Source organism: Watersipora subatra, chromosome 9, assembly GCF_963576615.1.
Source record: "Watersipora subatra chromosome 9, tzWatSuba1.1, whole genome shotgun sequence".
NCBI classification, from domain to species: Eukaryota; Metazoa; Bryozoa; class Gymnolaemata; order Cheilostomatida; family Watersiporidae; genus Watersipora; species Watersipora subatra.
The window spans coordinates 63,517,049-63,542,282 of record NC_088716.1 but is presented as its reverse complement, the minus strand read 5'-3'; the positions used below and the strand labels follow the sequence as shown (position 1 = coordinate 63,542,282).

General features: G+C 41.5%; 1 protein-coding gene across 3 annotated transcripts in view; it reads left to right on the top strand.

The window, feature by feature from the left end:
- LOC137403833 (innexin unc-9-like) overlaps positions 1–25,234 on the top strand; it is a 120,659-nt gene that overhangs the window by 34,740 nt on the left and 60,685 nt on the right. For 2 of the 3 annotated variants that reach the window (XM_068089898.1, XM_068089899.1), the window contains exons 2-5: positions 13,909–14,077; positions 20,617–20,808; positions 22,587–22,785; positions 23,686–25,091. In XM_068089898.1, coding sequence (XP_067945999.1) covers positions 13,916–14,077; positions 20,617–20,808; positions 22,587–22,785; positions 23,686–24,350 — 1,218 coding nt within the window. In that variant the 5' untranslated portion in view covers positions 13,909–13,915 and the 3' untranslated portion in view covers positions 24,351–25,091. Of the gene's footprint in view, positions 1–13,908; positions 14,078–20,616; positions 20,809–22,586; positions 22,786–23,685; positions 25,092–25,234 lie in introns of those variants that run through there. The other variant, XR_010979623.1, reaches the window with a different exon arrangement.

The following is a 25,234-nucleotide window of genomic DNA, read 5'->3' as shown; positions in this document are numbered from 1 at the left end:
CGTACAGTTGTATTGAGCTTTGTCTGTGTGACTTATTTAGTTGCAGGGCCCGTCGTACAATTGTATTGAACTTTGTCTGTGTGACTTATTTAGTTGCAGGGCTCGTCGTACAGTTGTATTGAGCTTTGTCTGTGTGACTTATTTAGTTGCAGGGCCCGTCGTACAGTTGTATTGAGCTTTGTCTGTGTGACTTATTTAGTTGCAGGGCCCGTCGTACAGTTGTATTGAGCTTTGTCTGTGTGACTTATTTAGTTGCAGGGCCCGTCGTACAGTTGTATTGAGCTTTGTCTGTGTGACTTATTTAGTTGCAGGGCTCGTCGTACAGTTGTATTGAACTTTGTCTGTGTGACTTATTTAGTTGCAGGGCCCGTCGTACAGTTGTATTGAGCTTTGTCTGTGTGACTTATTTAGTTGCAGGGCCCGTCGTACAATTGTATTGAGCTTTGTCTGTGTGACTTATTTAGTTGCAGGGCCCGTCGTACAATTGTATTGAGCTTTGTCTGTGTGACTTATTTAGTTGCAGGGCCCGTCGTACAATTGTATTGAGCTTTGTCTGTGTGACTTATTTAGTTGCAGGGCCCGTCGTACAGTTGTATTGAACTTTGTCTGTGTGACTTATTTAGTTGCAGGGCCCGTCGTACAGTTGTATTGAGCTTTGTCTGTGTGACTTATTTAGTTGCAGGGCCCGTCGTACAATTGTATTGAGCTTTGTCTGTGTGACTTATTTAGTTGCGGGGCCCGTCGTACAATTGTATTGAACTTTGTCTGTGTGACTTATTTAGTTGCAGGGCCCGTCGTACAATTGTATTGAGCTTTTTCTGTGTGACTTATTTAGTTGCAGGGCTCGTCGTACAATTGTATTGAGCTTTGTCTGTGTGACTTATTTAGTTGCAGGGCCCGTCGTACAATTGTATTGAACTTTGTCTGTGTGACTTATTTAGTTGCAGGGCCCGTCGTACAATTGTATTGAACTTTGTCTGTGTGACTTATTTAGTTGCAGGGCCCGTCGTACAATTGTATTGAGCTTTGTCTGTGTAACTTATTTAGTTGCAGGGCCCGTCGTACAGTTGTATTGAGCTTTGTCTGTGTGACTTATTTAGTTGCAGGGCCCGTCGTACAGTTGTATTGAACTTTGTCTGTGTGACTTATTTAGTTGCAGGGCCCGTCGTACAGTTGTATTGAGCTTTGTCTGTGTGACTTATTTAGTTGCAGGGCCCGTCGTACAATTGTATTGAACTTTGTCTGTGTGACTTATTTAGTTGCAGGGCCCGTCGTACAATTGTATTGAGCTTTGTCTGTGTAACTTATTTAGTTGCAGGGCCCGTCGTACAGTTGTATTGAGCTTTGTCTGTGTGACTTATTTAGTTGCAGGGCCCGTCGTACAGTTGTATTGAGCTTTGTCTGTGTGACTTATTTAGTTGCAGGGCCCGTCGTACAGTTGTATTGAGCTTTGTCTGTGTGACTTATTTAGTTGCAGGGCTCGTCGTACAGTTGTATTGAACTTTGTCTGTGTGACTTATTTAGTTGCAGGGCCCGTCGTACAATTGTATTGAGCTTTGTCTGTGTGACTTATTTAGTTGCAGGGCCCGTCGTACAATTGTATTGAGCTTTGTCTGTGTGACTTATTTAGTTGCAGGGCCCGTCGTACAGTTGTATTGAGCTTTGTCTGTGTGACTTATTTAGTTGCAGGGCCCGTCGTACAATTGTATTGAGCTTTGTCTGTGTGACTTATTTAGTTGCAGGGCCCGTCGTACAATTGTATTGAGCTTTGTCTGTGTGACTTATTTAGTTGCAGGGCCCGTCGTACAATTGTATTGAGCTTTGTCTGTGTGACTTATTTAGTTGCAGGGCCCGTCGTACAGTTGTATTGAGCTTTGTCTGTGTGACTTATTTAGTTGCAGGGCCCGTCGTACAATTGTATTGAGCTTTGTCTGTGTGACTTATTTAGTTGCAGGGCCCGTCGTACAATTGTATTGAGCTTTGTCTGTGTGACTTATTTAGTTGCAGGGCCCGTCGTACAATTGTATTGAGCTTTGTCTGTGTGACTTATTTAGTTGCAGGGCTCGTCGTACAGTTGTATTGAACTTTGTCTGTGTGACTTATTTAGTTGCAGGGCCCGTTGTACAATTGTATTGAGCTTTGTCTGTGTGACTTATTTAGTTGCAGGGCCCGTCGTACAGTTGTATTGAACTTTGTCTGTGTGACTTATTTAGTTGCAGGGCCCGTCGTACAATTGTATTGAGCTTTGTCTGTGTGACTTATTTAGTTGCAGGGCCCGTCGTACAATTGTATTGAGCTTTGTCTGTGTGACTTATTTAGTTGCAGGGCCCGTCGTACAGTTGTATTGAGCTTTGTCTGTGTGACTTATTTAGTTGCAGGGCCCGTCGTACAATTGTATTGAGCTTTGTCTGTGTGACTTATTTAGTTGCAGGGCCCGTCGTACAATTGTATTGAGCTTTGTCTGTGTGACTTATTTAGTTGCAGGGCCCGTCGTACAATTGTATTGAGCTTTGTCTGTGTGACTTATTTAGTTGCAGGGCCCGTCGTACAGTTGTATTGAGCTTTGTCTGTGTGACTTATTTAGTTGCAGGGCCCGTCGTACAATTGTATTGAGCTTTGTCTGTGTGACTTATTTAGTTGCAGGGCCCGTCGTACAATTGTATTGAGCTTTGTCTGTGTGACTTATTTAGTTGCAGGGCCCGTCGTACAATTGTATTGAGCTTTGTCTGTGTGACTTATTTAGTTGCAGGGCCCGTCGTACAATTGTATTGAACTTTGTCTGTGTGACTTATTTAGTTGCAGGGCCCGTCGTACAGTTGTATTGAGCTTTGTCTGTGTGACTTATTTAGTTGCAGGGCTCGTCGTACAATTGTATTGAACTTTGTCTGTGTGACTTATTTAGTTGCAGGGCCCGTCGTACAATTGTATTGAGCTTTGTCTGTGTGACTTATTTAGTTGCGGGGCCCGTCGTACAATTGTATTGAACTTTGTCTGTGTGACTTATTTAGTTGCAGGGCCCGTCGTACAATTGTATTGAACTTTGTCTGTGTGACTTATTTAGTTGCAGGGCCCGTCGTACAGTTGTATTGAGCTTTGTCTGTGTGACTTATTTAGTTGCAGGGCTCGTCGTACAATTGTATTGAACTTTGTCTGTGTGACTTATTTAGTTGCAGGGCCCGTCGTACAATTGTATTGAGCTTTGTCTGTGTGACTTATTTAGTTGCAGGGCTCGTCGTACAATTGTATTGAACTTTGTCTGTGTGACTTATTTAGTTGCAGGGCCCGTCGTACAATTGTATTGAACTTTGTCTGTGTGACTTATTTAGTTGCAGGGCCCGTCGTACAGTTGTATTGAGCTTTGTCTGTGTGACTTATTTAGTTGCAGGGCCCGTCGTACAATTGTATTGAGCTTTGTCTGTGTGACTTATTTAGTTGCAGGGCCCGTCGTACAGTTGTATTGAGCTTTGTCTGTGTGACTTGTTTAGTTGCAGGGCTCGTCGTACAATTGTATTGAGCTTTGTCTGTGTGACTTATTTAGTTGCAGGGCCCGTCGTACAATTGTATTGAGCTTTGTCTGTGTGACTTATTTAGTTGCAGGGCCCGTCGTACAATTGTATTGAGCTTTGTCTGTGTGACTTATTTAGTTGCAGGGCCCGTCGTACAATTGTATTGAACTTTGTCTGTGTGACTTATTTAGTTGCAGGGCCCGTCGTACAATTGTATTGAACTTTGTCTGTGTGACTTATTTAGTTGCAGGGCCCGTCGTACAGTTGTATTGAGCTTTGTCTGTGTGACTTATTTAGTTGCAGGGCTCGTCGTACAATTGTATTGAACTTTGTCTGTGTGACTTATTTAGTTGCAGGGCCCGTCGTACAATTGTATTGAGCTTTTTCTGTGTGACTTATTTAGTTGCAGGGCTCGTCGTACAATTGTATTGAGCTTTGTCTGTGTGACTTATTTAGTTGCAGGGCCCGTCGTACAATTGTATTGAACTTTGTCTGTGTGATTTATTTAGTTGCAGGGCCCGTCGTACAATTGTATTGAACTTTGTCTGTGTGACTTATTTAGTTGCAGGGCCCGTCGTACAATTGTATTGAGCTTTGTCTGTGTAACTTATTTAGTTGCAGGGCCCGTCGTACAGTTGTATTGAGCTTTGTCTGTGTGACTTATTTAGTTGCAGGGCCCGTCGTACAGTTGTATTGAACTTTGTCTGTGTGACTTATTTAGTTGCAGGGCCCGTCGTACAGTTGTATTGAGCTTTGTCTGTGTGACTTATTTAGTTGCAGGGCCCGTCGTACAATTGTATTGAGCTTTGTCTGTGTGACTTATTTAGTTGCAGGGCCCGTCGTACAATTGTATTGAGCTTTGTCTGTGTGACTTGTTTAGTTGCAGGGCCCGTCGTACAGTTGTATTGAACTTTGTCTGTGTGACTTATTTAGTTGCAGGGCCCTCCTACAATTGTATTGAGCTTTGTCTGTGTGACTTGTTTAGTTGCAGGGCTCGTCGTACAGTTGTATTGAGCTTTGTCTGTGTGACTTATTTAGTTGCAGGGCCCGTCGTACAATTGTATTGAACTTTGTCTGTGTGACTTATTTAGTTGCAGGGCCCGTCGTACAATTGTATTGAGCTTTTTCTGTGTGACTTATTTAGTTGCAGGGCCCGTCGTACAGTTGTATTGAGCTTTGTCTGTGTGACTTATTTAGTTGAAGGGCTCGTCGTACAGTTGTATTGAGCTTTGTCTGTGTGACTTATTTAGTTGCAGGGCCCGTCGTACAATTGTATTGAACTTTGTCTGTGTGACTTATTTAGTTGCAGGGCCCGTCGTACAATTGTATTGAGCTTTGTCTGTGTGACTTATTTAGTTGCAGGGCCCGTCGTACAATTGTATTGAGCTTTGTCTGTGTGACTTATTTAGTTGCAGGGCCCGTCGTACAATTGTATTGAGCTTTGTCTGTGTGACTTGTTTAGTTGCAGGGCCCGTCGTACAGTTGTATTGAACTTTGTCTGTGTGACTTATTTAGTTGCAGGGCCCGTCGTACAGTTGTATTGAGCTTTGTCTGTGTGACTTATTTAGTTGCAGGGCCCGTCGTACAATTGTATTGAGCTTTGTCTGTGTGACTTATTTAGTTGCAGGGCCCGTCGTACAATTGTATTGAGCTTTGTCTGTGTGACTTGTTTAGTTGCAGGGCCCGTCGTACAATTGTATTGAGCTTTGTCTGTGTGACTTATTTAGTTGCAGGGCCCGTCGTACAGTTGTATTGAGCTTTGTCTGTGTGACTTATTTAGTTGCAGGGCCCGTCGTACAATTGTATTGAACTTTGTCTGTGTGACTTATTTAGTTGCAGGGCCCGTCGTACAATTGTATTGAGCTTTTTCTGTGTGACTTATTTAGTTGCAGGGCCCGTCGTACAGTTGTATTGAGCTTTGTCTGTGTGACTTATTTAGTTGAAGGGCTCGTCGTACAGTTGTATTGAGCTTTGTCTGTGTGACTTATTTAGTTGCAGGGCCCGTCGTACAATTGTATTGAGCTTTGTCTGTGTGACTTATTTAGTTGCAGGGCCCGTTGTACAATTGTATTGAGCTTTGTCTGTGTGACTTATTTAGTTGCAGGGCTCGTCGTACAATTGTATTGAGCTTTGTCTGTGTGACTTATTTAGTTGCAGGGCCCGTCGTACAATTGTATTGAGCTTTGTCTGTGTGACTTATTTAGTTGCAGGGCCCGTCGTACAATTGTATTGAGCTTTGTCTGTGTGACTTATTTAGTTGCAGGGCCCGTCGTACAATTGTATTGAGCTTTGTCTGTGTGACTTGTTTAGTTGCAGGGCCCGTCGTACAGTTGTATTGAGCTTTGTCTGTGTGACTTATTTAGTTGCAGGGCCCGTCGTACAATTGTATTGAGCTTTGTCTGTGTGACTTATTTAGTTGCAGGGCCCGTCGTACAATTGTATTGAACTTTGTCTGTGTGACTTATTTAGTTGCAGGGCCCGTCGTACAGTTGTATTGAGCTTTGTCTGTGTGACTTATTTAGTTGCAGGGCCCGTCGTACAATTGTATTGAACTTTGTCTGTGTGACTTATTTAGTTGCAGGGCCCGTCGTACAATTGTATTGAGCTTTGTCTGTGTGACTTATTTAGTTGCAGGGCTCGTCGTACAATTGTATTGAGCTTTGTCTGTGTGACTTATTTAGTTGCAGGGCCCGTCGTACAATTGTATTGAGCTTTGTCTGTGTGACTTATTTAGTTGCGAGGCTCGTCGTACAGTTGTATTGAGCTTTGTCTGTGTGAATTATTTAGTTGCAGGGCCCGTCGTACAATTGTATTGAGCTTTGTCTGTGTGACTTATTTAGTTGCAGGGCCCGTCGTACAGTTGTATTGAGCTTTGTCTGTGTGACTTATTTAGTTGCAGGGCCCGTCGTACAGTTGTATTGAGCTTTGTCTGTGTGACTTATTTAGTTGCAGGGCCCGTCGTACAATTGTATTGAACTTTGTCTGTGTGACTTATTTAGTTGCAGGGCTCGTCGTACAATTGTATTGAGCTTTGTCTGTGTGACTTATTTAGTTGCATGGCCCGTCGTACAGTTGTATTGAGCTTTGTCTGTGTGACTTATTTAGTTGCAGGGCCCGTCGTACAATTGTATTGAGCTTTGTCTGTGTGACTTATTTAGTTGCAGGGCTCGTCGTACAATTGTATTGAGCTTTGTCTGTGTGACTTATTTAGTTGCAGGGCCCGTCGTACAGTTGTATTGAGCTTTGTCTGTGTGACTTATTTAGTTGCAGGGCCCGTCGTACAATTGTATTGAGCTTTGTCTGTGTGACTTGTTTAGTTGCAGGGCTCGTCGTACAATTGTATTGAGCATTGTCTGTGTGACTTGTTTAGTTGCAGGGCCCGTCGTACAATTGTATTGAGCTTTGTCTGTGTGACTTATTTAGTTGCAGGGCTCGTCGTACAATTGTATTGAGCTTTGTCTGTGTGACTTATTTAGTTGCAGGGCCCGTCGTACAGTTGTATTGAGCTTTGTCTGTGTGACTTATTTAGTTGCAGGGCCCGTCGTACAATTGTATTGAGCTTTGTCTGTGTGACTTGTTTAGTTGCAGGGCTCGTCGTACAATTGTATTGAGCATTGTCTGTGTGACTTGTTTAGTTGCAGGGCCCGTCGTACAATTGTATTGAGCTTTGTCTGTGTGACTTATTTAGTTGCAGGGCCCGTCGTACAATTGTATTGAGCTTTGTCTGTGTGACTTATTTAGTTGCAGGGCTCGTCGTACAATTGTATTGAGCTTTGTCTGTGTGACTTATTTAGTTGCAGGGCCCGTCGTACAGTTGTATTGAGCTTTGTCTGTGTGACTTATTTAGTTGCAGGGCCCGTCGTACAATTGTATTGAGCTTTGTCTGTGTGACTTGTTTAGTTGCAGGGCTCGTCGTACAATTGTATTGAGCATTGTCTGTGTGACTTGTTTAGTTGCAGGGCCCGTCGTACAGTTGTATTGAACTTTGTCTGTGTGACTTATTTAGTTGCAGGGCTCGTCGTACAATTGTATTGAGCTTTGTCTGTGTGACTTATTTAGTTGCAGGGCCCGTCGTACAATTGTATTGAACTTTGTCTGTGTGACTTATTTAGTTGCAGGGCCCGTCGTACAATTGTATTGAACTTTGTCTGTGTGACTTATTTAGTTGCAGGGCCCGTCGTACAATTGTATTGAGCTTTGTCTGTGTGACTTATTTAGTTGCAGGGCCCGTCGTACAATTGTATTGAACTTTGTCTGTGTGACTTATTTAGTTGCAGGGCCCGTCGTACAGTTGTATTGAGCTTTGTCTGTGTGACTTATTTAGTTGCAGGGCCCGTCGTACAATTGTATTGAGCTTTGTCTGTGTGACTTGTTTAGTTGCAGGGCTCGTCGTACAATTGTATTGAGCATTGTCTGTGTGACTTGTTTAGTTGCAGGGCCCGTCGTACAATTGTATTGAGCTTTGTCTGTGTGACTTATTTAGTTGCAGGGCCCGTCGTACAATTGTATTGAACTTTGTCTGTGTGACTTATTTAGTTGCAGGGCCCGTCGTACAGTTGTATTAAGCTTTGTCTGTGTGACTTATTTAGTTGCAGGGCCCGTCGTACAATTGTATTGAACTTTGTCTGTGTGACTTATTTAGTTGCAGGGCCCGTCGTACAATTGTATTGAACTTTGTCTGTGTGACTTATTTAGTTGCAGGGCCCGTCGTACAATTGTATTGAGCTTTGTCTGTGTGACTTATTTAGTTGCAGGGCCCGTCGTACAATTGTATTGAGCTTTGTCTGTGTGACTTATTTAGTTGCAGGGCTCGTCGTACAATTGTATTGAGCTTTGTCTGTGTGACTTATTTAGTTGCAGGGCCCGTCGTACAATTGTATTGAGCTTTGTCTGTGTGACTTATTTAGTTGCAGGGCCCGTCGTACAGTTGTATTGAACTTTGTCTGTGTGACTTATTTAGTTGCAGGGCCCGTCGTACAATTGTATTGAACTTTGTCTGTGTGACTTATTTAGTTGCAGGGCCCGTCGTACAATTGTATTGAGCTTTGTCTGTGTGACTTATTTAGTTGCAGGGCCCGTCGTACAATTGTATTGAGCTTTGTCTGTGTGACTTATTTAGTTGCAGGGCTCGTCGTACAATTGTATTGAGCTTTGTCTGTGTGACTTATTTAGTTGCAGGGCCCGTCGTACAATTGTATTGAGCTTTGTCTGTGTGACTTATTTAGTTGCAGGGCCCGTCGTACAATTGTATTGAGCTTTGTCTGTGTGACTTATTTAGTTGCAGGGCCCGTCGTACAGTTGTATTGAACTTTGTCTGTGTGACTTATTTAGTTGCAGGGCCCGTCGTACAATTGTATTGAACTTTGTCTGTGTGACTTATTTAGTTGCAGGGCTCGTCGTACAATTGTATTGAGCTTTGTCTGTGTGACTTATTTAGTTGCAGGGCCCGTCGTACAGTTGTATTGAACTTTGTCTGTGTGACTTATTTAGTTGCAGGGCCCGTCGTACAATTGTATTGAACTTTGTCTGTGTGACTTATTTAGTTGCAGGGCCCGTCGTACAGTTGTATTGAACTTTGTCTGTGTGACTTATTTAGTTGCAGGGCTCGTCGTACAGTTGTATTGAGCTTTGTCTGTGTGACTTATTTAGTTGCAGGGCCCGTCGTACAATTGTATTGAGCTTTGTCTGTGTGACTTATTTAGTTGCAGGGCCCGTCGTACAATTGTATTGAGCTTTGTCTGTGTGACTTATTTAGTTGCAGGGCCCGTCGTACAATTGTATTGAACTTTGTCTGTGTGACTTATTTAGTTGCAGGGCTCGTCGTACAATTGTATTGAGCTTTGTCTGTGTGACTTATTTAGTTGCAGGGCCCGTCGTACAATTGTATTGAGCTTTGTCTGTGTGACTTATTTAGTTGCAGGGCCCGTCGTACAGTTGTATTGAACTTTGTCTGTGTGACTTATTTAGTTGCAGGGCCCGTCGTACAATTGTATTGAACTTTGTCTGTGTGACTTATTTAGTTGCAGGGCCCGTCGTACAATTGTATTGAGCTTTGTCTGTGTGACTTATTTAGTTGCAGGGCCCGTCGTACAGTTGTATTGAACTTTGTCTGTGTGACTTATTTAGTTGCAGGGCCCGTCGTACAGTTGTATTGAGCTTTGTCTGTGTGACTTATTTAGTTGCAGGGCCCGTCGTACAATTGTATTGAGCTTTGTCTGTGTGACTTATTTAGTTGCAGGGCCCGTCGTACAGTTGTATTGAACTTTGTCTGTGTGACTTATTTAGTTGCAGGGCCCGTCGTACAATTGTATTGAACTTTGTCTGTGTGACTTATTTAGTTGCAGGGCTCGTCGTACAATTGTATTGAGCTTTGTCTGTGTGACTTATTTAGTTGCAGGGCCCGTCGTACAATTGTATTGAACTTTGTCTGTGTGACTTATTTAGTTGCAGGGCCCGTCGTACAGTTGTATTGAACTTTGTCTGTGTGACTTATTTAGTTGCAGGGCTCGTCGTACAATTGTATTGAGCTTTGTCTGTGTGACTTATTTAGTTGCAGGGCCCGTCGTACAGTTGTATTGAACTTTGTCTGTGTGACTTATTTAGTTGCAGGGCCCGTCGTACAGTTGTATTGAGCTTTGTCTGTGTGACTTATTTAGTTGCAGGGCTCGTCGTACAATTGTATTGAGCTTTGTCTGTGTGACTTATTTAGTTGCAGGGCCCGTCGTACAGTTGTATTGAACTTTGTCTGTGTGACTTATTTAGTTGCAGGGCCCGTCGTACAATTGTATTGAACTTTGTCTGTGTGACTTATTTAGTTGCAGGGCCCGTCGTACAATTGTATTGAGCTTTGTCTGTGTGACTTATTTAGTTGCAGGGCCCGTCGTACAATTGTATTGAACTTTGTCTGTGTGACTTGTTTAGTTGCAGGGCTCGTCGTACAATTGTATTGAACTTTGTCTGTGTGACTTATTTAGTTGCAGGGCCCGTCGTACAATTGTATTGAGCTTTGTCTGTGTGACTTATTTAGTTGCAGGGCCCGTCGTACAGTTGTATTGAACTTTGTCTGTGTGACTTATTTAGTTGCAGGGCCCGTCGTACAATTGTATTGAGCTTTGTCTGTGTGGCTTATTTAGTTGCAGGGCCCGTCGTACAATTGTATTGAGCTTTGTCTGTGTGACTTGTTTAGTTGCAGGGCTCGTCGTACAATTGTATTGAACTTTGTCTGTGTGACTTATTTAGTTGCAGGGCTCGTCGTACAATTGTACTGAGCTTTGTCTGTGTGACTTATTTAGTTGCAGGGCCCGTCGTACAATTGTATTGAACTTTGTCTGTGTGACTTATTTAGTTGCAGGGCTCGTCGTACAGTTGTATTGAGCTTTGTCTGTGTGACTTATTTAGTTGCAGGGCCCGTCGTACAGTTGTATTGAACTTTGTCTGTGTGACTTATTTAGTTGCAGGGCCCGTCGTACAATTGTATTGAGCTTTGTCTGTGTGACTTATTTAGTTGCAGGGCCCGTCGTACAGTTGTATTGAACTTTGTCTGTGTGACTTATTTAGTTGCAGGGCCCGTCGTACAATTGTATTGAGCTTTGTCTGTGTGACTTATTTAGTTGCGGGGCCCGTCGTACAATTGCATTGAGCTTCGTCTGTGTGACTTATTTAGTTGCAGGGCCCGTCGTACAGTTGTATTGAACTTTGTCTGTGTGACTTATTTAGTTGCAGGGCCCGTTGTACAATTGTATTGAGCTTTGTCTGTGTGACTTATTTAGTTGCAGGGCCCGTCGTACAGTTGTATTGAACTTTGTCTGTGTGACTTATTTAGTTGCAGGGCCCGTCGTACAGTTGTATTGAGCTTTGTCTGTGTGACTTATTTAGTTGCAGGGCCCGTCGTACAATTGTATTGAGCTTTGTCTGTGTGACTTATTTAGTTGCAGGGCCCGTCGTACAGTTGTATTGAACTTTGTCTGTGTGACTTATTTAGTTGCAGGGCCCGTCGTACAATTGTATTGAGCTTTTTCTGTGTGACTTATTTAGTTGCAGGGCCCGTCGTACAATTGTATTGAACTTTGTCTGTGTGACTTATTTAGTTGCAGGGCTCGTCGTACAGTTGTATTGAGCTTTGTCTGTGTGACTTATTTAGTTGCAGGGCTCGTCGTACAATTGTATTGAGCTTTGTCTGTGTGACTTATTTAGTTGCAGGGCCCGTCGTACAGTTGTATTGAACTTTGTCTGTGTGACTTATTTAGTTGCAGGGCCCGTCGTACAGTTGTATTGAGCTTTGTCTGTGTGACTTATTTAGTTGCAGGGCCCGTCGTACAATTGTATTGAGCTTTGTCTGTGTGACTTATTTAGTTGCAGGGCCCGTCGTACAGTTGTATTGAGCTTTGTCTGTGTGACTTATTTAGTTGCGGGGCCCGTCGTACAGTTGTATTGAACTTTGTCTGTGTGACTTATTTAGTTGCAGGGCCCGTCGTACAATTGTATTGAGCTCACTCTGTGTGACTTATTTAGTTGCAGGGCCCGTCGTACAGTTGTATTGAGCTTTGTCTGTGTGACTTATTTAGTTGCAGGGCCCGTCGTACAGTTGTATTGAGCTTTGTCTGTGTGACTTATTTAGTTGCAGGGCCCGTCGTACAGTTGTATTGAACTTTGTCTGTGTGACTTATTTAGTTGCAGGGCCCGTCGTACAATTGTATTGAGCTCACTCTGTGTGACTTATTTAGTTGCAGGGCCCGTCGTACAGTTGTATTGAACTTTGTCTGTGTGACTTATTTAGTTGCAGGGCCCGTCGTACAATTGTATTGAACTTTGTCTGTGTGACTTATTTAGTTGCAGGGCCCGTCGTACAATTGTATTGAGCTTTGTCTGTGTGACTTATTTAGTTGCAGGGCCCGTCGTACAGTTGTATTGAGCTTTGTCTGTGTGACTTATTTAGTTGCAGGGCCCGTCGTACAGTTGTATTGAGCTTTGTCTGTGTGACTTATTTAGTTGCAGGGCCCGTCGTACAGTTGTATTGAGCTTTGTCTGTGTGACTTATTTAGTTGCAGGGCCCGTCGTACAATTGTATTGAGCTTTGTCTGTGTGACTTATTTAGTTGCAGGGCCCGTCGTACAATTGTATTGAGCTTTTTCTGTGTGACTTATTTAGTTGCAGGGCCCGTCGTACAGTTGTATTAAGCTTTGTCTGTGTGACTTATTTAGTTGCAGGGCCCGTCGTACAATTGTATTGAGCTTTTTCTGTGTGACTTATTTAGTTGCAGGGCCCGTCGTACAGTTGTATTGAGCTTTGTCTGTGTGACTTATTTAGTTGCAGGGCCCGTCGTACAATTGTATTGAGCTTTTTCTGTGTGACTTATTTAGTTGCAGGGCCCGTCGTACAGTTGTATTGAGCTTTGTCTGTGTGACTTATTTAGTTGCAGGGCCCGTCGTACAATTGTATTGAGCTTTGTCTGTGTGACTTATTTAGTTGCGGGGCCCGTCGTACAATTGTATTGAGCTTTGTCTGTGTGACTTATTTAGTTGCAGGGCCCGTCGTACAGTTGTATTGAACTTTGTCTGTGTGACTTATTTAGTTGCAGGGCCCGTCGTACAGTTGTATTGAACTTTGTCTGTGTGACTTATTTAGTTGCAGGGCCCGTCGTACAGTTGTATTGAACTTTGTCTGTGTGACTTATTTAGTTGCAGGGCCCGTCGTACAGTTGTATTGAACTTTGTCTGTGTGACTTATTTAGTTGCAGGGCCCGTCGTACAGTTGTATTGAACTTTGTCTGTGTGACTTATTTAGTTGCAGGGCCCGTCGTACAATTGTATTGAGCTTTGTCTGTGTGACTTATTTAGTTGCAGGGCCCGTCGTACAATTGTATTGAGCTTTGTCTGTGTGACTTATTTAGTTGCAGGGCCCGTCGTACAATTGTATTGAGCTTTGTCTGTGTGACTTATTTAGTTGCAGGGCCCGTCGTACAGTTGTATTGAGCTTTGTCTGTGTGACTTATTTAGTTGCAGGGCCCGTCGTACAATTGTATTGAGCTTTGTCTGTGTGACTTATTTAGTTGCAGGGCCCGTCGTACAGTTGTATTGAAATTAAAGGAGATTTATGAAAGTATAGTGAGGAATGAGAGAATTAGGTTTTATCTGTTGATACAAACTTTTAATGCTAATAGTTTAGCAAAAATATAAATTTGATAAATGCCTGCTTGGTGCTGTCATGTAAAACTAAAATGCTATTTGCCTTAGTTTAGAAGATGGTTAGGGAAAGCTTCTAATTATGCTTTTCCACAGCTCTTCAATAGAAATATGGGCCATCAGAAATGACATATTGAGAGCATAAGAGCGTAATGAAACTGGGCAATATGAGCTGGTGGTGCTGTGATAAGTCGGATCATATGGTGCATTCCGTTCTGCAGATTCAACATGTCGTACTTCCTGTCAGCTGTCAATTCGATCAGGTTTGACTTGGGAGGAGACGATGATCAAGCTGATAAGATGTCCTGTCGATACTCCATCATGCTGCTAGTCGTCTTCTGCGTCGTCGTGTCGACCAAGCAGTATGTCGGCGACCCTATTGACTGTTGGGTAGGTGATAGGGAATTAAGTAAATGAGTGCCACGGCTATGTTTGGTCATAGAGACGTGTCAGTATGTTAAAAATATCTATTTGCTAGCAATAAGGAGCTTTCTGCGCCCCCAAGGAATTCAACAGCCACATTTTAATATCTGTTGTTGAATATTCACCCTTTACCATCCAATCACTGCTACCACTGCCCTCTGTCTACTGTCCACCTTTTATTACCGTTTATGGATACTGACATGGCTTCAAACCTCTCTCATTGTGTAAAGAACTGTAGTACGACCTATTAGTTATAGAGTATCAGTAGTACAACCTATTAGCTATCGAGTCTCAGTAGTACGACCTATTAGCTATCGAGTCTCAGTAGTACGACCTATTAGCTATAGAGTTACAGTAGTACAACCTATTAGCTATAGAGTTTCAGTAGTATGACCTACATGTATTAGCTATAGAGTATCAGTAGTACGACCTATTAGCTATAGAGTTTCAGTAGTATGACCTATTAGTTATAGAGTATCAGTAGTACAACCTATTAGCTATCGAGTCTCAGTAGTACGACCTATTAGTTATAGAGGTTCAGTAGTATGACCTATTAGCTATAGAGTTTCAGTGGTTGTGAAGACTTCCTGAGCTAACTTACGAGTGGAATCGTTTTGTGTTTTTCTGTGAAGGTGAATAGATATGCCATCAGTAAAATGCAGTACATAATATTCGTGTTTTTATGTAATTACATTCGAAACATAGATAAAGATGACTCATCAAAACAGTTTGTATATGATCTGATGCGGGAAGTAACGCAGCTGGCAAAGGTTTAATCTTTTCTTCTTGTTCACTTCAAGCTTCTTCAAAACTTTCATGATTGTACATTAAATTGACCTGGGTGTGACAGCGGCTTTAGATTTGGTTAGGAAGTTGTTCAATTACCCAATCAATTGAGCCTTCCAAATCTAAGACTCTATTCCTGTACTTGCGGTCTAAGCACCAACTAACAGCTTAGCTTACAAACATTCTGGTCCTTTTGGTGACAGCGCTTGAGCTCTCTTCTGCCAAATAGTCTCAGCTATTTTAGCAGACAAGCTAACAGTCTAGTAGTTAGCATGTATTCATATTCTTCGGGTGACGTGGCTATTGTTAACTTAAAATATTAGGCGTATTAGCCGTGCAACAGAGAGTGTGCTCTATTTTAATCATTCAGCACAACTTCAATCAGGAGTAAGTGCGGATTAAATCTTATAATCTATTCATAACATTACGAATTGTTTGGAGTAAAACAAACACAAGGGTAGTTTGTTGCCTTCGTATATTTCATACTTTCCTTTGTTTTCAGTCGCTATTGTCGTCCGCATTTGTTAAACAAAGAGCACATTTTATATTTGTCTTGCTGCAAATACAACACCGATGCAATATGTATATTATATATATTTGGCGCAATGTACACCGCTATCATGCAATATATATATGTTATGTTCAAGTTAATCAACCCTTATATCGCACAAACATCACAAACTCCCAGTATTTCAAACAGCCAGTAACGTAATAAAAACATATTATTGCGGGTTTGTTCTCACACTTATCAATATGAGCTATGACTACTTTCACACCTACGCGTGTTGGCTGTGCTCAGGTGCAAACCTCCGTGTTTCTCCAAACATGCAGACATTTTCACACTCAATATATTACATATATTATATTTCTTCAAACCTGTCAACAATCTCAAACTGCAAAATGGGTTAATTCGGACTTTAGTTTATCTCCCAACTAACTTTATGGCCTTTTACTGGACCAGACAAATGCTGTATATTAGAGCTGTCTATTAGAGTTGTATATTAGAGCTGTCTATTAGAGCTGTATATTAGAGCTGTACATTAGAGCTGTATATTAGAGCTGTATATTAGAGCTGTCTATTAGAGCTGTATATTAGAGCTCTATATTAGAGCTGTATATTAGAGCTGTCTATTAGAGCTGTATATTAGAGCTGTCTATTAGAGCTGTCTATCAGAGCTGTATGTTAAAGCTGTCTATTAGAGCTGTATATTAGAGCTGTCTATTAGAGCTGTCTATTAGATCTGTCTATTAGAGCTGGGGATCGGCCATTGACAGACTGCTTAGTTTTTTTCCGGGTCGGTAGTTACTTCTTTTGCGCTCACAATATGGCCCAGATACAGAACTTGTAAGTGGAGGAGTTCACACTTAGAGGGCTTTATTTTCAGGCCAGCTCTTATTAGCAGTTGGATCACCTCTTCCAATTACTGCAAGTGGGTGTCAAAGTTGGGGGCGATGGCTATGGTGTCATCCACGTGGGGCAGCAGCGTCTTCCAATGCAAGCCGTACAATACTCGCTCCATTAACTTCTGAAAGGTGGCTGAGGGTGCTGAGGTGAGACCAAAGGGCAATACCTTCCGTTTCCATAGGGTGGAGTGAGTAGCTAATGCCAACCTCTCTTGTACATCGGCGTATAAGGGTACTTGCCAGTAGCCACTGACCAGATCCAGTGTGCTAAAGTACTTGCTGCTGAACAAAGCAATGAGGCTGTCATTGATCTGGGGAACGGGTAGGTATCTTGTTTGATAACTGCGTTTAAACATCAATAATTGACGCAGAAACGCAACCTGCCATCCTTCTTCCAAACGCGTACTACCGGAGAGCTCTATGCACCACCGACTGGCTCGATAAACCCTTCGTCCAACAGCTCTCAGACTTGACGCTCGGTCTTCACTAGTGCTGCACGATAACACGATATAACACAATATGACGATATATTTTAGTGGATGATTTTATATTTGGTCCGTTTTCAAGTCGATATGAATATCGAAGCCGATATTTTATCGAAATATCGACTTATTTTATTTTGCAAAAATGGAGTTGTCTATTCTCTTTATTGTAACAAGGTTACAACTCCTGTTTTTCAACAGATATTAATCAATATCCTCTCATATCGTTCATGTTAAAGCCTAACACTATATATCGAAAGAAGACAACTCCAATGTTCAATATTTTTCGATATTCGATATATTTTGAGACCAAATAATTGAATGCACATGCAAGGATATCGTGCAGCACTAGTCTTCACCTCTTTCTCCGAGCCCAGTCAATGCGGTGGCAGGCAAATAGAACAAATTTCTTTCATCAGTGAGATTGCATGCCCTACCTTTGAAGTCTGGCCCATGTTCCCATCTCTAGTGCTGAATGTGCTTTGGTGCCACGTCAGCAACCATGCCAGTTGCACTGCTTGTCCGGGCTCCATGCAGTTATGTTGGACCGCCACAGAGAAGTCCTTTAGGTAGGCTGGCACCTCTTCCTCCAAAGTATCCACAGCTGAGGGGGCAGCTCCTGAGTTGTTTCATCATCCACTTGGTGATCTTCTACCTCTGTGTATGTACCGACTGTACTACCAGCTCGAAAGGTGGAGGGGTGGACCCGTGAGGTTGAGGCGCTATGCTATGACGTTTCTCGTTAGCCCAAGCCGGTTTAAGCTCAAAGCCAGCAACAGCTTATCTTGACAGCCTTCAATCACTCCCAATGTGCAGTAATTTCTGGTCATCACTTTGCACGGAACAGCCATCTTGGTCCTGGCTGGCACCACCATGTCACGCACTACCTGAACTTTACTTAGCAGCAACCGGCTATTTCTGTCTGTACAGGTCACTGGACAATTCACAAAAACTAAGAGCTGCTAGAGCTCCATGGCGCACCAGTGGGAAACCAGGTAGGGCATTCTCAAAATAGCGCCTTTTCTGATTTGGCTTACCACAAAGGTCTCCTCGGTCGTCACGTCTCAAAGCCATACGGGTAGTCATACAATTCTGTAAAATTACAGCCCGGTCCCATCTGCCATGAGACTGCCAGACTGAGACTGTCACCTTTTTCCAAAAAGTTCTTTGTGACCTGGGAGAGCTTGTCCAACACCTGCTTGCTCAGCAAGTTCATGGTACACTTGGTGTCAAGCAAAAACTGAAAAGCCCGCTCCTCCAATTTCTTGGAAAGGAACTAAATGGTGGAGCGTAGTGTCTGGACTGGTTTTGTACCTTTGGTACCGGTAGCGCTTCCAGCATTCCTGAGACTGCCAGGGCAGAATTCTGGGGGGACTGCGGAATCTGACCAACATGGGTACCAGGATTTGGTCCTACCGCCTTCAAGGCAGGCTCACGACGATGTACCAGTCTGTCATTCTTTCCTCTGGCCCTAAAGCATGGCTCAGAGAGCCCAAATTCTAGAAGCTGGCTCCGGAAGTGCTGGATCTGTTAGGGTAAGCGACGGGAGACACGTCGGTTTGGCCATGAAGGCGTACCTTTAATGTTGTACCACCAGGTTTCCCTCAAACTGGTTTTTGAGTGTGCTCCCGGCTGAGCAGCCTGGTACAGCATGGCTCGGACATGATGGCATGCCATGTCTGTCTTCTGGGAGTCTAAGCTTTAGGTCTTCCAAAGCCTGGTAGTAGTTCTGAAGAGCTATGATCCGGGTTTCTTTCACTGTCAGCACTGCAGGAGCAGCCCTCCTCGGCTCCCCGCCTTAGCGTCAGCGCTTCTGGGCTGGTGCCTACATGCTTGTGGGCTCCGCAGCCTCAACATTGCAAGGACTTCTGCTCTTTTTCTTTTTAGAGCCAACTCTTTTCTTGTTGCAGCTGCTTCACTTGCTGCCTCAGCTGCTGTATGAGTCAGGCTAGCTGATCGACCGCAGAGTCTTAAATCACAGCTGCCCGCTGCTCAAGAGCTTTCTCCATGGCTCTGACGTCGGTAACCAACCCCTCGGCCCTCAGTTTCAATCTGCAAGAATTCTTGGAGCATACTGCCTCTACTAGGGTAGCCGTAGGCATAGCCAGATGGTGTCTCTGCAGGTCGGCATGATTGACAGAGTTGCAAATAGTTCTTTGGCCATGTCAACCCTATGAGGACTCGGCATGTTTTAATAAGCCACCCAAACTAGTCTCTTCACCTTTTAAAGAGAGTTTGCTGTGGCCTGCCTCAGGGTGCTCAGCTTGTTGCGAACCTGTCTGGTTGAAAGGCTGAACCAGGCTCGGATTGCATCCAAGACGGCTCTCATGTGTTCGGCTTGTTTGCCGACCTCAACCTCTTCCTTCAGCGCCTCCCAAAGATGTAGCAGGCCAGCCTCTGCCATTTAAGCATTAGCTTTAGCTACTTCTTAAAACTGGCTCATGAAGTACTCAGCATATCTTGGTCTCAAGTTTTGAAGTGCCTTGAATTGATATGCCAGGGCCTGAGCTCGAGGTAGTATCACTAGCCGTTCAAGGACCTTAGACAGCCAGTCTGTCTCCCAGTCTAGGATCCTCAAGAGTCAATCATCCATGTTTTACTGGGAAAAACTTGCCAAGCTCAGGGGCAGCACTGCTGAAGTGGCACTGCTGGTGCAGCATGGCTTACTGAGTCCAGGAAAATCTCTTTCTCCTAGAAAAAGCGCACCAAGCTCCAGAACAGTGCTGCTTGTGCAACACGGCCTACCGTGCTCAGGGAAATCCTTTTCCACAACTCACTCAGGCAAGTGCTTGCCAGCCGCCAGAGAACAGTGATGCTGTTTTCAGCAGACCGCCTGCTGGAGATAAGGGATGCTTTTGCCTATAGACTCGGTCTTGCGGAGCTGAAATCCTCGATCCCACTGCTGTCACCAGTGTAAAGGTAACTGCCCTCTCCTTTAATCTCCACAAGACAGTCAAGCAACAACAAAACACACCAAGTGTTTAGTCACCAAAGTATATGTATTTCAGCTCATATATATATATATATATATATAAATACATGAATTCAAATGTGCGTGCAACAAATGACAATCACGAAACGAGCCTGCGCTTGCTCTGGGAAAGCTATGGCATTTTCCTTCTTTTCTACAATTGTCTTTCGCTAGGCTTTGCCCACTTTTTTTTATTTATTGCTCAAACTTCTGCTTGTTTACTTGGTCGTCCGAGCTTACTCATCAGTAGCCGAGATTTCTCTGATGGCATGAAGGCTTGGTTCAGTGACCATGGTGGTTAGGGAGTCAGTCTCTATGGCTGCAATTCCGCTGCTATTCTCTCGCTCGGCTGCAACACTAGTTAAATTGTTTATTTCTATGAGCACAGGTTTGACATTAGGCAACAAAACACTGACTTTGTGTGAGTGTGTAAAATTACTTCTGCTTTAGATCAATTATTCCACGATTTTTCTGTTGATTAAACCTTGGAATTATTAATGAATTCGTGCCATGACATCACAGTTTTAAATCAATCAATTTTAATCTTAGAAGAGTTACTATGACAAATTGAAAATAGTTACACCAAGCCCTTATTTTACTAGCTATTATTGCAAAATGGGAGCTGTAGTTTTGGGTCAATACCACAGCATTATGAGCCCTTGATTTGAACTGATGCTCCTAGGGTCAGCAATATTATTGATGACTAAGATACTGTATGAAAATAAATGGTAACTATTTTATTATGAATAAGCATGTAAGAGAGTTAATACTTACAGCTCATGCATAGTTGATATTGTCATTCTCATATATCTGCAATATTCATGTTGCATGTTTTGTACTATTATGTATTTATTATGTGACAGGTACCTGGGACTTTCACAAGCTCAATGAGAGATTACACAGATAATATATGCTGGATAAAGAACACATACTACATCCCACTAGATGAAATCATTCCAAATAAGGATGAAGATATCAAAACAGAGATTAACTATTACCAATGGGTGCCGATCATGTTGATTGTACAAGCTCTCTTTTTCTATTTACCATATATGGTATGTAGCTACTATTTCAACTTTACCATACATGGTATGTAGCTACTACTTCAACTTCCCCATATATGGTATGTAGCTACTACTTCAACTATACCATATATGCTATGTAGCTACTACTTCAACTTTACTATATATGGTATGTACCTACTATTTCAACTTTACTAAATATGGTATGAAGCTACTACTTCAGCTTTACTATATATGGTATGTAGCTACTACTTCAACTTTACTATATATGGTATGTAGCTACTACTTCAGCTTTACTATATATGGTATGTAGCTACTACTTCAACTTTACCATACATGGTATGTAGCTACTACTTCAACTTTACTATATATGGTATGTAGCTACTACTTCAGCTTTACTATATATGGTATGTAGCTACTACTTCAATTTTACCATACATGGTATGTAGCTACTACTTCAACTATACCATATATGCTATGTAGTTACTACTTCAACTTTACTATATATGGTATGTACCTACTATTTCAACTTTACTATATATGCTATGTAGCTACTACTTCAGCTTTACTATATATGGTATGTAGCTACTACTTCAACTTTACCATACATGGTATGTAGCTACTACTTCAACTTTACTATATATGGTATGTAGCTACTACTTCAACTTTACCATATATGGTATGTAGCTACTACTTCAACTATACCATATATGCTATGTAGCTATTACTTCAACTTTACTATATATGGTATGTACCTACTATTTCAACTTTACTATATATGGTATGTAGCTACTACTTCAACTTTACCATACATGATATGTAGCTACTACTTCAACTTTATTATATATGGTATGTAGCTACTACTTCAACTTTACTATATATGGTATGTAGCTACTACTTCAGCTTTACTATATATGGTATGTAGCTACTATTTCAACTTTACCATATATGCTATGTAGCTACTACTTCAACTTTACCATATATGCTATGTAGCTACTACTTCAACTTTACCATATATGGTATGTAGCAGCTATTTCAGCTTTCTTCCTAGCTATGTTTAGCTTGTATCTCGTGCTTGCAATTTTCTACTTGCAGTGATATGTATTCACTGTTGGTACATCTAAGTTGCTATCTATCTTCAATGACCAGAAATATTCCTAGCTATTCCAATATTTCTCTTTATTTTTAAATATAGTAGGTTGAATATTTTTAATCATGAATTCCAAGAAAGTCAGCGGTGATGAGACATTAAAAAAGAAGACAATGAAGACAAAAGTTAGAAAATAATATATGGTAATAGAAGTTTGAAAACAGCAAGCCTCTTTTATTTTTGCTTTTATAATTTACTGTTAGTAGTTTATATTATGTTTTATATACCATATTTATCCATTACTTGTTTTCAAAAATGTTCATTATAATAAGTCTAAGAATGCTTTATTCAATATCCTCTTTTTTTGTATAGAGCATATTGATTCAGATATTTTGATATTTAGATTTTCAGGAACTGAGGTACTTCAAAATTCAAATGTCGTAGACATATGTATATGCATATACATATGTCTATCTGTATATGCGTATACATATGACTCTCTGTATATGCGTATACATATGTCTATCTGTATATACATAGGTCTATCTGTAGATGCGTATAAATAAATCATATACACCTATTAACAGTCTAAGGGTGTCCCATCAGGTCTTCTAGAGAGAATCAAATGTTGCTTTAGTCAAGAAGCACATGTGAGACCTTAATACATTTTTGATACTCAAAAGTATAAGGCTAAAACAACCAAGCATTTGTTTTATGACAGACATGGAAGGGCTTGAACCACCGTACAGGATGTGACCTCAAACATATCGTAAAGATACTAACAGACAGTACAATCATAAATCAAGATGTGAGAGAAAAAGCTGTCAGGTTTGTCACACAGCATCTTGACAAGTTCCTTAGTACGAGAGAAAAACCACATCCAGGCATACTGGGCAGGTGTGCTGACAGCATTTGTGTAGGTAAGAGGAAACAACTCTTTCAATATTTTACTTCAATAAAGGCTGATCATTAGCATGGCTGGGCTTGTAAAGCTAGTCTAGAGTCGCATGTACTTTGCACTATCTACAATTGTGTGCTGCTGTTCACAAATGGCACTAAATTTGGATGGTTTATACATGTACATGTGGATGGTTGCAAATGGCATCTTATTAATAAGAACCGACTTGGGAGTTGTCTACTCTTCAGCATGCTCTGATGATAAGCTAAACAGACTACATTTACTATTAACTGATGGGCTCTTTTTGGCCAGTCTGGTCATGATGGTTTGGCCAGTCTGGTCATGATAGTATGGCCAGTCTGGTCATGATAGTATGGCTAGTCTGGTCATGATAGTATGGCCAGTCTGGTCATGATAGTATGGCCAGTCTGTGACAAAATGTTCTTGAGGTCATGAAAAAGAAGCCAACATACGTATTTAATTTTAAGAATGCAAGCTCTAGTACTTAATGCTAAAGAACTAGGGCTAATGTATCTGAAGTTAGGAAATTAGGATACAGTACTTTTTGCTAAGGAACTAGGGCTAATGTATCTGATGTTAAATCTATCTATCTAAATCTATCTAATGTTAAAGAATTAGGGCTTACGACCAGATGTTAGAAATGCAGGTTATAGTATTTAATCCTATTCTAGAAACTAGGGCTAATCATCAATATGTCAGGAATGCTGGCTAAAGTATTTAATTCTAGACACTAGGGGCAATGTGCTGTATGTTAGGAATGCAGGCTAAAGTAGTTAAAGTTAGGAAGTTGGGCTAATGCTCTTTGTGTTAAAAATGCAGGCTAAAATATTTAATGCTAGGAACTAGGGCTAATGTAACTGATGAAGAAAAGGAATTGTTAACACGGATTTGGTTGCTGCAGGAAAGAAATATGGAAACTATATGATCACGGTCTACTTTATAGTAAAACTCTTCTATCTCGCAAATGCCATCGGCCAGCTCTTCTTGCTCAACCTTTTCGTAGGAGACCAGTACTCGATCTACGGATTCCAAGTGGCCAAAGGACTTATACTCGGAGAGGATGTTGGCGAATCGACCCGCTTTCCGAGAGCAACACTGTGTAGCTTTAAAGTCAGAGAGTTTGGGGGCAATACCCACCGTCACACAGTACAATGTGTTTTACCTATTAATTTGTTCAATGAGAAGATCTATTTATTCTTTTGGTTTTGGCTGGTATTTGTAATGAGTTTTACAGTTATATCGATATTTGTCTGGATGTGGGATATTGTGGGACATACAAGGGTTCAGTTTATAAAAAAGTACATAAAAATGATGCCTGACTTTAAATATGAGAAGAAGACTGATAGAAAGTACATCCGGGCTTTTGCGGAAAGTTATCTTAAACAAGATGGCGTCTTCATTCTTAGACTAATTGGAAAAAATGTGAATGAAGTGATTCTATGTGAGATCGTGCTCGCCCTCTATGAGATATTCAAAAAGAAAAGATTAGCTAATTTGTCTTCAATGGAAAAACTAAATGGACAGAATGAAGATTTTGAAGATTTGGAAAATCCCAAACTAGTTTAAGAGGCTGCTCGCATATTCCGAACTATCGTATATTGAATGTTATGTTTTTGCTGCGGAATTATTACCAAAACTGTTGCTGCGGAATTTAGCCTGAGAACCCACTTTAAATGAAAACTTTTTTCTAAAATTGCCTGAATACTAAAAAACTGTAGACATTTGGGTTCACTTCGTATTTTTGCACATAGAAAGTATTTTCCTGTTCTTTGACAACTTCATTGCTCCAATCTCATTAAAACATGTATACAAATGCATTTGCTGTAAGTTTGTGTCAATTATGACTTGCACATCTGCATTGGAATATATAAAAGCCTACCAAAGCTGCAAATACCTGAAAAACATAACTCAACTTTAGAGATTTTCAATTTTTTGGAATTTGGCAAGTGTCCTATTAAACTCTGGCATTCAAAAAGAAAAAATGAAAATTGCGAAAAACTGTTCTGTATCTGAAGAACTGTTCTGTACCTGAAGAACTGTTCTGTACCTGAAGAACTGTTCTGTACCTGAAGAACTGTTCTGTACCTGAAGATCTGTTCTGTACCTGAAGATCTGTTCTGTACTTGCTCAAACATAAAACTCGTGCACTATATATTTTATAATCAGTTTTAGTAAAATTGAATCTCAGCTAATTTGTGCGCATATTTACTATTATTTTATTAATCTTGTTTTTAGCTGTCCGTATGTCCGTACCGTATGGTCTCTTTTATCATATAATCTGCTTTAGTTTCTATATGGGCTATTGATTCCTCGTTGTACTGCGTGTTGGAGTTTTCATGTTTGTAGAAAGTCAAATATAGAAAGATTTTTGGTCAAGGACCTTCAACTCCATAGTCTTTTCTTGTTCATCCTTGTTCGCATGCAAAGCATTGAGGAAACCAGTCGTTACC